At 42.9% G+C, this 14486-nt stretch overlaps 1 protein-coding gene across 1 annotated transcript in view; it reads right to left on the bottom strand.

Annotated features, from left to right (window-relative positions):
- LOC138293501 (vitamin D3 hydroxylase-associated protein-like) overlaps positions 1–14486 on the bottom strand; it is an 806941-nt gene that overhangs the window by 13955 nt on the left and 778500 nt on the right. The window contains exon 14 of the mRNA XM_069232739.1: positions 12635–12780. Within this exon, the coding sequence (XP_069088840.1) occupies positions 12635–12780 (146 nt within the window). The remainder of the gene's footprint in view (positions 1–12634; positions 12781–14486) is intronic.

The following is a 14486-nucleotide window of genomic DNA, read 5'->3' on the forward strand; positions in this document are numbered from 1 at the left end:
TCCCTGTAAATGCAGGATGGTGCAATACCTTTGCAGCCATGCGATGCAGGCTGTGCTCCAGCAAGAGACGCACCTTTCAGCTGGCGAGGTGCCCCCATTTGCCACCACTTGGGGCCCCCACTGGTACTTTACGAGTTATAGCACCTACACTGTGGGGTCTGTATTCTGATCCACAAATCTGTGCTTTTTCGACCACTGTTGACCCAGGTGGACTCAGCGGGCATATATGTAATGGTTGCGGACTGTTGGAAAAGCACAGGATCCTGCTAGTCAATGTGTATGCACCCAATACTGAGGCCCCTGAATTTTTTCAAGACATTCACTTCCATATTGATCGCTTTGATGTAGATCATATCCTAATGGGCAGTGACCTTAATTTGGCAATAGATCCAGCGTTGGATACCACTTCTCATGCCCTGTCATCTAAGCCCTGCTCCCTTAGGGTGTTAAAGTATCTCTGTTCTGCTTTCGCTTTTCAGGGCCCTTGGCGACCGCATGGCTCTGGTGTGTTAGCATGTACTTTCCACTCTGCTCCCCACGGCATCTGATCCCACATAGATTATTGGCTTCTCGCAGGTGCTACTGCACAGTGGGCCACGGCGGATCAGCATCTCCCGTGGACCCTATCTGACCACTCCCCGGTATTGTTAACTTTTTCTATACCTGCGGTCTGCAGAAGCAGGAAATTTGGGAGGTTCCCAGACATGGCATTGTTGCACGCGCCATTTGGTTCATCTTTGCGCGAATCAGTGCTCAACCTTTTTAAATTGAATGAGGGATAAGTGGACACTTGGGCGGTGTTTCTTTAAGGCATATCTCAGAGGTATTTGCATTTCAACTCACGCTGGTGTTCTACGTGACATACGTAAAAGTCTTGCACGGGTCGAGACGCAGCTCACTGACTTCAACCGTTAATTCACTGATGTTGATGCTGCCTCCCATTTGGGTCCTCGTAGGCTTTTGCTTTGAGGAGTTTAATGACCTGGCAGAGCAAGAGGTGCAATATATGAGCAAGGATACTAAGGCCTGTAGATATGGGGAGGGAGACAGACCCGGAAGACAACTTGCCAGATTGATCTGACCATCTTGTCCCGTATCCCATATGCTCAAAAATTCAAAGAACTGACGGCAGTGTTGCTGCTGGCACCACTGAGGTTCTGGTAGAGTTTTATAAAATGACTCCAGTCTTTATACTGCGAGAACTGAACCTTTGGGTTCGACACTACAGAACTATCTTGAAGCTATCGCTATAGTCTGGTTGTCATCTGCCTAACAGCAATTCCTTAGTGAGCCCTTCTCTGTCGAAGAGATATCACAAACGATAGATTCTTTGGCCTGGATGCACGCCCTGCGGTTGTATGGGTTCATGGAGCATTTTACAAGCAATTTAAGGATATTCTTAGCCCTCACCTCCTCTTGGTGTATGCTGAGGCCATTGAGATTGGGGCCCTGCCGGAATCAATGAGAGAGGCGGTCATAGCTCTGTTGCCGAAACCTGGTAAAGATCCTCTAAATTGAGGGTCCTACCGCCCTCTCTCCCTAATTAATTTTGACAACAAGATTTTAGCCAAGATGATAGCCACACGTCAATCCCTTTTGTTGGAAACGGTCATCTGCTCCGCTCAGTCCGGCTTTATCCCACACCGCTTCACTTCCATTAACCTACGCACTATATTCACAGTGCTAAATAGAGTGTCTCATGAGGCTCCGGCTGCGGTTGCGTTATTAGACGCTGAAAAGGCTTTCAACCTGCTTGAATGGCCCTTTCTGCACGCAGTCCTTTGAAAGCTTGGGTTCCCCCGGGGCTATACCAAATTGATCTCTCTGCTCTATTCACGGTCCACGCCAGCAATATGGCTTAATAGCGAATTATCTCTATTTTTCCCTGTAACACGAGGCACATGGCAAGGTTGCCCCTTACCACCGTTGCTTTTCATTCTGGCTATGGAACCATTATTGCGCCACTTGTGCAAAGGTCATATGCATTGTGGGCTGGTATGGACTACAGGACCACTGATGGTGTGGCTATACGCGGACGATATCTTGCTGTTCGTCAGTCATCTTGAGGTCAACCTTGCTCCAATACTGGAAGAGGTGACTCGTTTTGGTGCCTTCTCAGGACTCCATATCAATTGGGCAAAATCAGAGCTTTTCCCATTGACTGAGGCTACCCAACAGCCTGAGACTGGGTTCCCCTTGCGCTGGTGACCTGACTCAGTGAAATTCCTCGGTATTCACTTAAACAGAGACAGGGAGCAGGTACTGCGGCTCAATTACGGGCCTGCGGTGGAGAGACTTACTGCCCAGGTGGACAGAAGTGTACAACTACCAATATCCATGGCGGGCTGAATATCACTCCTTAAAATGGTGGTTCTCCCACATTTTTTTTATATTTGTTTTTAAACATTCTAATCCAGCTTACCAATTCCTTATTTGCAACGCTCTGTAGCCTGACTACCTGTCTGGTGTGGGCTGATCGCCATCCACACATTCGTTGGAAGGTCTTGACCCTCCTGTATGAGTGTGGTGGATTTGGTGTTCCGCACTACCAGCTCTACTACCTTGTGGCACAGTGCCACTACACATATAATAGGTATCATCCAGATGCTCGTCTCCCATACTCTATCCCAGAAAAATACCTTTCGCCCCCTGTACCGCTGAATGCCCTCCTGCCTGGGGGTGTCCCATTACATAGCAGCGATATTCAAACTCTCTCTATCACCAGCTGGGCATGGTGCAAGCTCCCTCGTGTGCTTCACTGCAACACGCTATATTCTCCTGCCTTGGCACTCTTTAATCATCCATTCATATCTAACACTCAAGAGACACTTGTCCAGCGCACACTACGCACTTTCCACCTAGTTACCTTTGGGGATGTTTTCCCGGATGACCACATATTCTCACGCATCGCAGATATTCGTTTCACTGATGCCACGCACTTACAACATTTCGTACTCTGCGGGCTGCAGCATGCTCTGCGGGCACGCTATACCACATATCCTATAGCTCCTGCAGAGTTCGTCCCTCTTACGTAGGTGGCTACTGCGGGCACGGGAGCACGGGAGCACGCTTGGTATCCAAACTTTATCTATCTGGACACTCGACTCAGGGAATCCTGGGAGAGGGTTCTAGGTCGTCAAATATTGCAGAAGGTGTGGGACGCATGCTGCACGCTGACCAGGTTTGTCACATCCAATCAGCATCATAAATTAGTCCACTTTAAATTCCTTAGGAGAATATACATCACGTCCAAAGATATTGCCCATATTGACTCGACCCGCTCCTCTGTTTGCCCCACAAGCAACGCTCTGACTGCTGATTTTCTTCACATTGCCTGGACCTGTCCGGGGATCAGTTCTTTCTGGTGCGAGGTGTATGATAAATGGTGCGAGGTGTATGACAAATAGACGGCCATTGTCGATTGGCCTACCCGACCGGATCCGTTCATGGCTCTTCTTGGATACACAGGCAAATTACCCAACACCATTAGATGCTTCACTGCACTTTCACTCCTGTTGACTAAACAAGAGATAGCGCTCAGATGGGGTTCCAAATATATATCCAATACACATTCTTGTGATACAAGCAGTGAATTGTACGCTACTTTGCAACCTGTGAGTTCCAGACCTAAGGATATCTGGCAACTGCTGAGAAACCACTTGCTTACGCTTATCACTTCTCCTCCAACGTCCCAGGCATCTGCTGATGCAAGTCAAGGTTGAGCCCACCCTGCTCATGCTATTCGCTTTGTGCAAAGATTAATGTACTTATGTTTGCATTACCGGCTTGTTTGCGATTTTGTAAATGACATTGATATGTATGACATGTACTGATGATTATTTTTCCCTCCCTGTGATATCACTTTCATGCTTGAACTGCATTGCTGTTTGTTTGTTCCCTGCATATATTGCGAAATGATAAATAAAAATGTTTTTAAAAAGTTAACAATCTGCTTTATTTTTTCATCGACTTTAATTATCCTCTTTATTGCTGTGCCTTTAAGATACAAAAGATATTTAATTCTGGAGACAGTTATGTTGCAATGCTGTTCTTGTCCTTGTACTTTCTGCTCCAATTCACCCTGTTCCTTCTCCGCTTGCCTCACTCTTTCTGACAGACACTCCATCACCACAGTGGTAATAAAGTCTGCTCTTTCCCCTAAGTCGGAACATCAGATATCAATGTAGGGGAGGAATGCCATTCCTCCTGGCTTGAAGCCAACTTCATCAGCTGGTGCCTCTGGCTGATCACCCCAACACTTTATTGAGGCACTCCTATGGGGCTAAAAAAAAAAGTCCTCTTTAAATTTCCTATAACCTGACATACGGCACCAGAGGTCAAAGCTCAGAGGACTGTCTGGAGGTCTCTGTTACTCAGTCAAATTTTCTGATTCACTTTCAATTGCTGAGAGGTGACTCAGAGCACTTCTGAATTGGGCATGGAAGTTGACCAAACTGGCCTGTCAATCACCCTGTAGCATCTCTCAGTTATGTGCTCTTTGTTCCCCTGTTAGGGCTAAAATGGAAATTTCCCATAGAGACTTGTTGGGTCTGTGGGTGCTATTTTACATCCCCTGAGGTCCTTGTTCAGCATTGGTAACTCTGCTGCAAGTCCACTCTCCTCTCTCCCATAATCTTCCACACAGAAAAGCACTCACACTAGTTTACTACTAGTACAGCCTTATGTCATCATCACTTTGTGGCCACCATCACTGTTTTGAATGTCCTTGCATACAGCACACACACCCTTATTTGCCAGACATGGGGTAAGAGGAGATATCACTGAATATGAGCATGCTGAAGTCTGTTAAGTTCCACCCCTGGGTGGGGCACCACAACAGAGCAAGTTCAAACCTGCTGTGCAGGTCTCCTGGCAGGCTTGGTTCAATGTATCAGCAGCAGAAGGGAGCAGTTTCAGATGCTCCCAAGATTTGTACCCATTTTTGGCCTTACAGGTCCTTTAGAGCAGACATTGATGGGTTTCAAAATCATGCTTTCCTTTAATATATTTTGTTTCTCCCTATTGTTTTCCTTTGGAGTGTGTCAAGTAACACTTAATACATTTGTAGACCAATCTAACAACAGTGCACCACATCCCACAGAGCACTTAAGCTGTGCTAGAATCATCCAACAAGTGCACTACCTGTCTATGAAGCTCTTCAGTATTCTTAGAGAGCAAGGTGACACTATACCACATACGCAATGGAACAATTCATGAAACCTATGAATGATGTGAAAAACTGATCAAATTTGGTTATCCAAATAAAAGCAGCAGACCAAACCAGAGAGTACAGCAATGTGATACATGCTGATGTTGGAGTGATGGTTTGCTCTTTATGCATTGTTGCAGTAAACCATGCTTAAAAGCACAAGGTGGACTATGTTTGAATTTACATTTGCGATATGCATGTATGATCGCTGAGCCACATGAAGCTTTGCATCGACACAGCAGACCCCCAAAATTTCTCAAAATATGCCAATCAAACAGCCAGGATTCCAAATGTCACAGCATCGACATATGAAGTCAAAAGTGAGTGGGTCAATATGTGAACAGCATTGAAAATTACACTGAGCAAAAGTGAGCATCATGTATGGAGCAGGTTCCATCTTGAGTGAATATGAAACAGTAGAACAATCCCAGGAAGTCATCAGCTTCAAGAACCTTATCTCACAGAAAGAAATTTGGGAGCAAAGGATAACCTCAGAAAGCAACTGCAAGATCAGTGTGATGTTTGACGAGACATCTGATGTTGAGGCAAGCTGTGTGCTGAATGTTTTTTTTGGCAGTGATCTCATAACATGGTGGCCCTCGAATCCAGGCACACCATTTACAACATTGCGTTTCAGATTATTATTTACTTTCATGTGGACAATGCCACACATATGGTCAAAGCACATAACACTGGCCTGAAAAATCTATTTACTCAATGCACATATGTGCTTAGCGTAAATCTTGATATTCCAAAAATCTTTTGGAAGCTAAATGTTTTCTTGCTGTACTTCTTGTGAATCTTCACCATGGCTAGATCTAGAAAGCGAAGTAACCTCCAATACATAGCAGCAGCCGATTGAATGAAACCATGAATGGCAAATGACCATTGCAGTAGCCAACAGAATTTGAGGTTTGCACCTGTCCAGAACCACTGCAAGCACGTCAAAACCTATGCTTGGTTTATTAAATTTGAAATGCAACACTGCAAATCTCTCCAATTCCATTGAAAATCTGCAGAGGATTCCTGAGCAGCAAGACGAAGAACTGCAATAAAGTTCAATGGGACATTGTAGCAGATAAATGTCAAAACTTTACAAGTCTTTTGGATCTATTAGAGAATCATAAACCAATGTCAATGAAGGTATATGATCAGCTGTACAATTCAGCATCCAATCCCAGGGCCACACTTCATATTCAGCAACACCTGGTTTTAGTGAGGCTTCTATCAGTAGCTTCATCTCTACCTTGGAGATGAAGGCCCAGAACCATTTTAGGTATCGATTTCTCTGGTAATTCACACTAACCACTTTGGAGTGAAATGCTGAACATATACCATTAATATTACTAGTGGCAGCTGTGTACAAGGACAATCATTAGCTCTGCAGAAGCTGAAAGAAGCAGCTGCATCTATAAAATTATTTTGACATACAGACGTTGTTCCATCACAGAGCTGTCCATCCCTGTGCAGGTGTTTTTACACTACAATCAGTAGCAGCATGTTGGACTGGAGTGGGCTGCAGAATTTTAACAAACCGGAAAAGATTAAAATCTCACAGCATTAATGTTCATTACTGTGCCTTAGGCTTTGATATTTTGATATATGTTAGAGAAAGATGTTCCATGTGTTGAGTGCTAAAAGTATAATAAATAACAAATAAACTAAAGTGCTGGAAAAAAGCAGCAAAATTCGGATTTTAGTGTTGTTCTATCTTATTTGACTTTTATTTAGAACCACAGACCATTGTGCTACGAACAGCATCAGATATCTTTTTTCCTATATTCTTAGAACCCCTGTCTATGGTGCTATGAACACCATCAGATATCCTTTTCCTATCTCCATACTTTATAAAATAACATTTTATTTAGATTTTGTTTTATGTGCCAGTGTGGGAGACATCAGAACATGTTTTCTTTAATTCAAGATTTTATTGAGCTAGAGGGATACAAAATAAACACCTGTAAGATGGAGATCCTATTACTCAACTATCCTGGGATGGCAAAATACGTCAAGTTAATTTTATGCCCTTCTTGGAAGTCTTTATATCTGAAAATGTGAACATGCTCCATAACCTTATGCATGTTCCATTCCTTAAGAACATGACCATCGTAAGCCAGATAGCCCCGATAAAGATGTGAATTTGCTTGATTCTCTTTTTCTTTTCTCTAAAACCACGTTCCTATTACAGACCTCATTTTTTAGAAAATAATTTATCACACCAGAGTATTTGTACCTGTATATGCCAATTTCTGAGAGAGTATTAGCTTTACCAAACCTTCAGCACTACCATGATGCATCATTTACATTTTATTAATACAGATGCCATCTTCTCAATTATGAATATTATTTCAACAGCTCTCTCTTAATAAGGATGTTTAACAATCTAAACATCAAACTTGCATTTTTGCTGTGATTATGCTGTAACCTAAATAAGACATACAAATGTTCACTCCTAGTGAAACCTAATGAAACATTTAAATTGGTCATACAATATTGATTCACTTGATCCTGAAGCAAGGATTAAGCACTGAAATGTGATCATCTTAAAATCTGATGGGAAAACTATGGTGGTTAGGGAACCTTTTAATATGGAATCCACCAAAACATGTGGAGTTGACTTCATTATATTCATCCTATGGACCATATTAGAAAGAGAATATACCTATTTCAAGAGTTTTTTTTTATGGCCAAATAAAGAGCCTTCTTAAGACGCTCTCTATGAAAGATATCTGTGAAACATATGGCAGATTCTTTAGAGCTAATCTCCATGCTGTTTTTGTTTTCGGCTAGATCCTCATTTAGGGTATTGGGTAATTGCAAGAATATTTGTTTTCTATTAAGGGACAATCATTTCTTGTAATTGTTACTAATATTGGCATGACAATACCATTATGTCTCTTACTTCAATTATTTACGACGAGGGTTGTAGTAGAATATTTTGTTGCTTAAGAGGCGCCAACCAGCATGCAAAAGGTGCAGTTTTATTCTTCCTGGAAGCTGTACCATTCACCATCTATGTTAAATAAAATTAATGATTCTTTATGTGCTCAGTGACCCCTGTGTAGAAATAATAATATCAGAGATTGATTACATATGATATGGGCTTGTCCCCAATTTAGATAAATATTGGATAGACGTCCATCGGCATGCTGAAAGAGTATGTGGAGGTCGTATTGAGCCAAGCTCATTGATAAGCGTGATGAGCAGCACCTACGAGCTTGAGGTGGGCCACAAAAAATCTAATTGGAAAATAATCTTTAGATCAACAACTAAATCACTAGATACAAAAACCTGCAAGGAATTTAACCCAGCATAGTTTTTGCAGTGGTTGATAAACAAGGCCAAAATTCAATAAATAATAATATATGATTATATTTGTATGCCCTGTGGAATGGTGCCCCGAAAGATGTTCAGAACTTTTATCCCTATATTTTGGTACTTTGCACTTGTATATATCTAAAGCCCAATTTAAAACAAGCATTTGCAACGCAACGGGTCTCGCGTTTGCTCATGTTAGAGCTGATCGCGTTGTAAACTCCTAACCCGACTTTTCATCTATCGGCAAAAGAGCTTTTATGTAGGTAACCCAAAAAAGTGAAATTAAATGTGTAAAGCGCTCCACTTCTGCCAAGCGAAAACGCGTGGAAAATGGAGAAAAAAGTAGTCCACGATCAGACAGAAAACAGCGAGTTAATGTGCACAGTCAACGCGCATTAACACTTCAATTATATTTCTAAACAGTCGCCTGACTAATATAATGTGTATAATATAAGGTGACCTTTCCTTTACTGGTTACAGTATCAGTGAAAATCCTAATAATAATGTGACTTTGCTTTACTGTTTACAGTGTCAATATAAATGTTAATACATTGTTTTGAAAACAAGACAATAGCGTCTGTAAATTGAGGCCTTGCCGCTGCACATGACAAGCAAGGCACAGGAAGTACCATACAACTCATTTTCACTGCTATGGGGCTAACTAATTTAATTGATGAAAAGGTAACCTCTCCATCCATGACTGGCACTGCATTAACATGATCATTCATCAAACTTCGAACAGGTATTCAGTCATACGTGCATATTAATGACCCTTTTCCCCCTAGGTTCAGTACCTCGAGGATTGTTGGGGCTCCCAGGTAACATATATTTTTGGTTCCCCTGTTCTGAACAACTCTGAATTTATTAAACATTTTTAGCTAAATCAAGTGCTTCTGGTGACACACAGCCAAAAACACACCCACCAGTCAAATAGCACCAGAAGAAATCTTAAACAGGCATTCATAAATCCATTTCTTAGTGAGCTTAGTCTAATTTTTTGCCTGACATAAGCAATATGCAGAATTCCGTGTCTAATTAGCCTGTACCTTCCATCGCAGGAAAGTTATGAAAATCAGGGAAAGGGTGACTAGGTAGACGTCTAGTGGGCTAATATTAATATTAAAACAAAACATATGCACATAGCGGTCTCGATTGTAGTTTTAATTGCTGGATATCCATCATCAAAAATAAATCTCCTTTAAAACTGCATTTGCCATTTTGCAATAGTGAACATCAAAGCAATGGTCTGAGGATTTTCAATATTTCATTGGATTAAATCTGAAAATGTTCCTCTAATTCTCTTATCCTGGCAGAATTCCTTCTTTCCCCTTTCTATGCAAATATTTCTCTAGATAGACTGTGACCTCTGTCTCTGCTGGGTCAGAAACGAGCCGGAAGACAGAAAGGTAATGAGAGCGGCATTGAGAGACCGGTGAAGTATAGGGTGAAGGGAGGTATAGACGGAGAAGAGGTAGAAAGGTGAGGTAAGGGGGGGGAGGAGTAGAAGGGAGATAGGAAAGGTTGCCGAAAGAAAGACACAATAATAAAGAAAGAGGAAGAGGTAGTAAGCGAATGAGAGGTCGAGAGATAGGTAAGGTTTAAGAGTTAGGTAGAAATGAAAGGAGAGACTGAGAAAGGAAGAAGGACATATCAACAGACGGAGTTGGATGGGACATAGAGTTAGAGAGAGCTAATGTAGAAAGGAAGATGCGTTAGAGAGAAGTAGAGGTAGACAAATAAGGTAGAAGGATAAGTGTGAATAGATGCGAGGTAAAGAGGGAATAATGGTATTAGAAAGAGGGTCACAATAAGAAGTGGGGTGTAGAAGGTTAGTTCAGGTACAGGAAGGGGTGGAGCACAGAGAAAAGTTGTGTAAGAGGGTAAAAGGTAGAAAGACAGAGAAGTTTCAGAGAGAAAAGGGTGAAGCAGAGAGACAAGTGAAGTACAGTCAATGTGGTAAGATTAATAAAGTTAGAGAGGGTGGGTGAGTTAGAGAGAATGGTGAATAAAGATTTGCATAGAGAAGGATTCGGAGATAAAATATAAAGAGGCGGTAAGTTGAAATAAAGGATGCACACAGACTTGAGACAGAGAAAGGAGACAATATATCTAAAAAGGTAGAGAATGAGGTAGCAAGAAATGAGAAAGATAGTGAGAGAGACGAGGAAGAGAGAACAGGTGTAGCAAGAGATGGGAGGCGGAGATGTGAGGTACCAAATTTCTATTTCTATACATCTTCCTTTCTGGTATTTAGAAAGTGCAGCATCAGCCATACTTAGGGTCCCCTGGTGCTTAAACCCCAAAAGTAGCCACCTCTGAATGATAGTAGTAAAAAAACGGCCAAAAATAAAACAGCTTTAAGTCAAAAATTATGAGGCAGTAAACGACCACTCTTCAGCAGTTGCATATTTACTGCATGGTTTCTGATGCAAGTACAGGTTAGGCAGTGACAAAGTGACAAAGAGAAAGGGTGAGTGGTACAGAGAGAGAGTTAAGAAAGCGAGAGTGAGGTAGACAGAAGTGAGAGACAAAGAGAGGTGGGGGCAGAGGTGGAAACATAGAGGCGTGAGCTCAAGAGAGCGGTAAAGCAGATCGAGGAGAAAGCGAGGGGGTGAGCTGGAAACAGTGGGGTGCATGGACAGACGAATAAGATAGGGCGAGAGAAGCAAGGTAGCGAGAGGGGGTGCAGAAATGCGGAGGTAGGCAAAGGGAGTGGTATAGAGAGACGAGGATGTGTGAGCATGGTAGAGAGAGCGGTGACGTTGTGAGAAAGAGGTTAAGAGATGGGACACAGAGAGTTAGGCGTGAGATAGAGACGATAAGTATGGAGAGATGTAGAGGGAGGGGTGAGGATCAAGTGGTGAGGTGAAGCAAAGAAAGACATCAATTGGTGAAGCATAGATATCGCAGAGATAGAGTATATCGACACGGCCAGTGGATTAGTGACTGGTAAGGTAGCATAAAATAATTTAGAGAAAGGTGAGGTTGGATGAAAAAGGAGAGAGAGAGGCATGCTAATCATTGGGAGGCGAGGTGAAGAGTAAGATAGAGTGAGGTAGGCAGATAATTAGGGAGAGAAGTAAAGAGGGGTGAGGCCACATAGAAAGAGAATGCTGCCATAGCAATTGAAAACTGAGAGGAAAAAAGGTATATAGAAAGGTAAGGAGCAGTGGTGAGGCAGCAATAGATAGAGACAGATAGAATCTGAGCTACACGTGGGCAGAGAGACGCTGACTTAGAGAAAGAGACAAGAGGTGAGGAAGAGAGAGTGATCGCTGTGCCAGCAGGTCATTTGGAGCATGGGGGCTCTGGGCACTTGCCTTCTTTGCCCATGCCTAAAAACATTTTTGCCTCTCCCTGCTGCATGCCATTTGGCCTCTGCTACTGCAGCGCAGCTTGATGTTCATGCTTTGAAAAGAAGAGCAGGCGTTGCTGGAGTATTGAAGACTAAATTAAGAGTACAATACTGTTAATAGTACAGCTCGGCCCAGCTATCATTTTCCATTCAATATTCCAGCAGCGCCTGGTCTTCTTACAGATGTTACTTATGGCTTCCATGGTACCGCCCTCCTCCCACCCACACTGCTCTACTCACTGGTAGCAGCCACCAGCATCTGTAGCAGCGCCGCCGATCTGAGTCCTTAGGGTTTACTACAGCCACCATAGCCCCCACCTGCTGCTAGGCGGATACTGCTCCCATGAAGCAAGAACCCCTGTTGTCTGTCAGTGGAGCTGCTTCATAGCCTATGCAATTTACCCCATACATCCAGCTGTGCTGTGAGATGGGGGACACGGGGGCCCTAACCTACGGAGTAATAGCTCTGCCACGCCACTGCTTGCTTCAAAGGTGTTGCTGACAGCAGCTTCGCCTGATTTGCATCACGTACAGTGGTGCAAGCCGTCATCGGAAACTGTGTCGTGTGCCCGGATGAAGGGCCAGCACACTAAAAGATCACACTAGGTCTGGCTTAAAAATGAAAATTTAAGTGCGACCTCTCGTGTTTATTTCCTAAGTTTGGTACGTCCAAGCTTAGGCAAACCCCACTGCTCCTGTGATGTAGCTCATCAGACAGGTCCCAAGAATTAGGGCCACAGATACATACTGACCTTTTTCATGAGCGTGTCCCAGTTATCGTTATAGCCGCTGGTGTAATTCTTCAGCTGCCTCTCATCATCCTCTGTCACTGCACCGACAGGTACCACACCAGCTGGGAAGTTGAGGATAGTGAATAGCACTGTATAGCAAACGGCAGCTGTAAAAGAAACAGGAGGAAACTGCACATTAGACAAACTAAATGCCCTCCCTGAGTAAAAATAGTTACAGATATTGTGGGTCATACAACGCAAAGCATTTCATCCGTGCAAATAACATGTTCACCAGTTTCTACTGGGTGATAGTGCAGGAAATGGAAAAGTGTTCACTGAAACAATGCCGTCAATTCACCAAATGCCAGACGTAAGGGAAGTGACATCATGCACACTTTGACCCTAAATGACATCAGAGAAATTGACATCGTATGACATTTAACCAAATTACATCATAGGAAGTGACATCCTCTGAAGTTTTGTCATGATAAAATCACAGCAATTGACATCATGGAAGTGGATAGACAATTATCACTATAAGGTATTTGAGACTCCAAATTAAAAAACATATACCATGTTCTGCTGAAAGGGCCCACCTGCACTGCCATTGTTAACAGTATGCACATATACGTGGGCTGCGGGGAAATGAAATGAAGTGGAGACTTTGATCAAATGCTTTACAGTGAGGCACATAGCCCTTCAATAAGATGTGCAAGTAATCATTAATCATTATATGAAAATGCTTATCACTTCTGACTCCTCATTACGTGAGAAAAGAGGGGACCATTTAGACTTGTGCAGGGTCGTCTATGGTAACCATGGAAAAATATTGTGCTCTGGTACTTATAATAATAAGCACAAAAATAGCACTAGAAATATAATTGAAACAAATATCTCCTAAAATAGACCACATTTTCGATTTTTAAAATATATATAAATAGAGTTTGAAGTAGTGAATGTGAAATATTTTAATATATAAATGTAATATTAGGGGAGGGCGGAACTCTCGGAGTTTTACTTTGCATAATTCCGTGGAGTTATATAAAAACTCCGCAATATTCCGCCGAGTTACACCAACCTTAAAGTATGTCACTGTAGCCCTCGTTGTTGTCACCTTGTTAACAGGTGCTGATTTAATTAGCATGGGGGGGTTCCGTCTTTACAGTGTCGCTCGGGTGTTCATCCATAAGCAGTAAGTGGAATGTAAACAAAAAACATTTGCATTTAAAAAAAAAGACACACATATTTTCAAACCAGCCAGTCTGTCACGTTTAAAATATTTGAGAGCTGGGAGTGAATTAAGTCTGCAGCTGAGAGGAGCACTTTATGTTGCTTTCTCAAAACGTCCCCGCTTGCCGAAAGTTTGTGCGTGTGAAGTGTCCGAGCTAAATAATAAATTGGGAGACAAAAGTCAAAATAAGTGGACCACCCTGGGAGCAATGCAATTATCTTACAAGGGTGGGCTTTGAGAAAGTATAACCTTGACCCAAGGGTAGGTCGCTCCCCCTGCCGCTGCAGCTCCTCCAGCTCCTCCAGGTTCCTGAGACCCACCTCACAGTAAGTACCCCCCACCTCCCAGCTCCTCACCCTGCCCCGCGCTACTCACCCTCTCTCCTGCTCCTGCTTCTTTTCTTCTTTTCTTCTTCTCTGTTCTTCCTCCTCGCTCCTCTTCTGTAATCTTCTTCTGTACTCTTCTTTTTCCCCGTCTTCTCTCTTCTTCTGTGTGCTTCTCTGCCTCTCCTGTCGCCTCTCTTCTTCTTCATCTTCTTCTGTGGTCTTCTGCCTGTCTTCTGCCTTCTGTTCTTCGTCTTCCGTATCTTCATCTGTGATCTTCTGTACTTCTTTGATCTTCTGCTCTTCTGTGATCTTCTGG

Source organism: Pleurodeles waltl, chromosome 4_2, assembly GCF_031143425.1.
Source record: "Pleurodeles waltl isolate 20211129_DDA chromosome 4_2, aPleWal1.hap1.20221129, whole genome shotgun sequence".
Classification (NCBI taxonomy): domain Eukaryota; kingdom Metazoa; phylum Chordata; class Amphibia; order Caudata; family Salamandridae; genus Pleurodeles; species Pleurodeles waltl.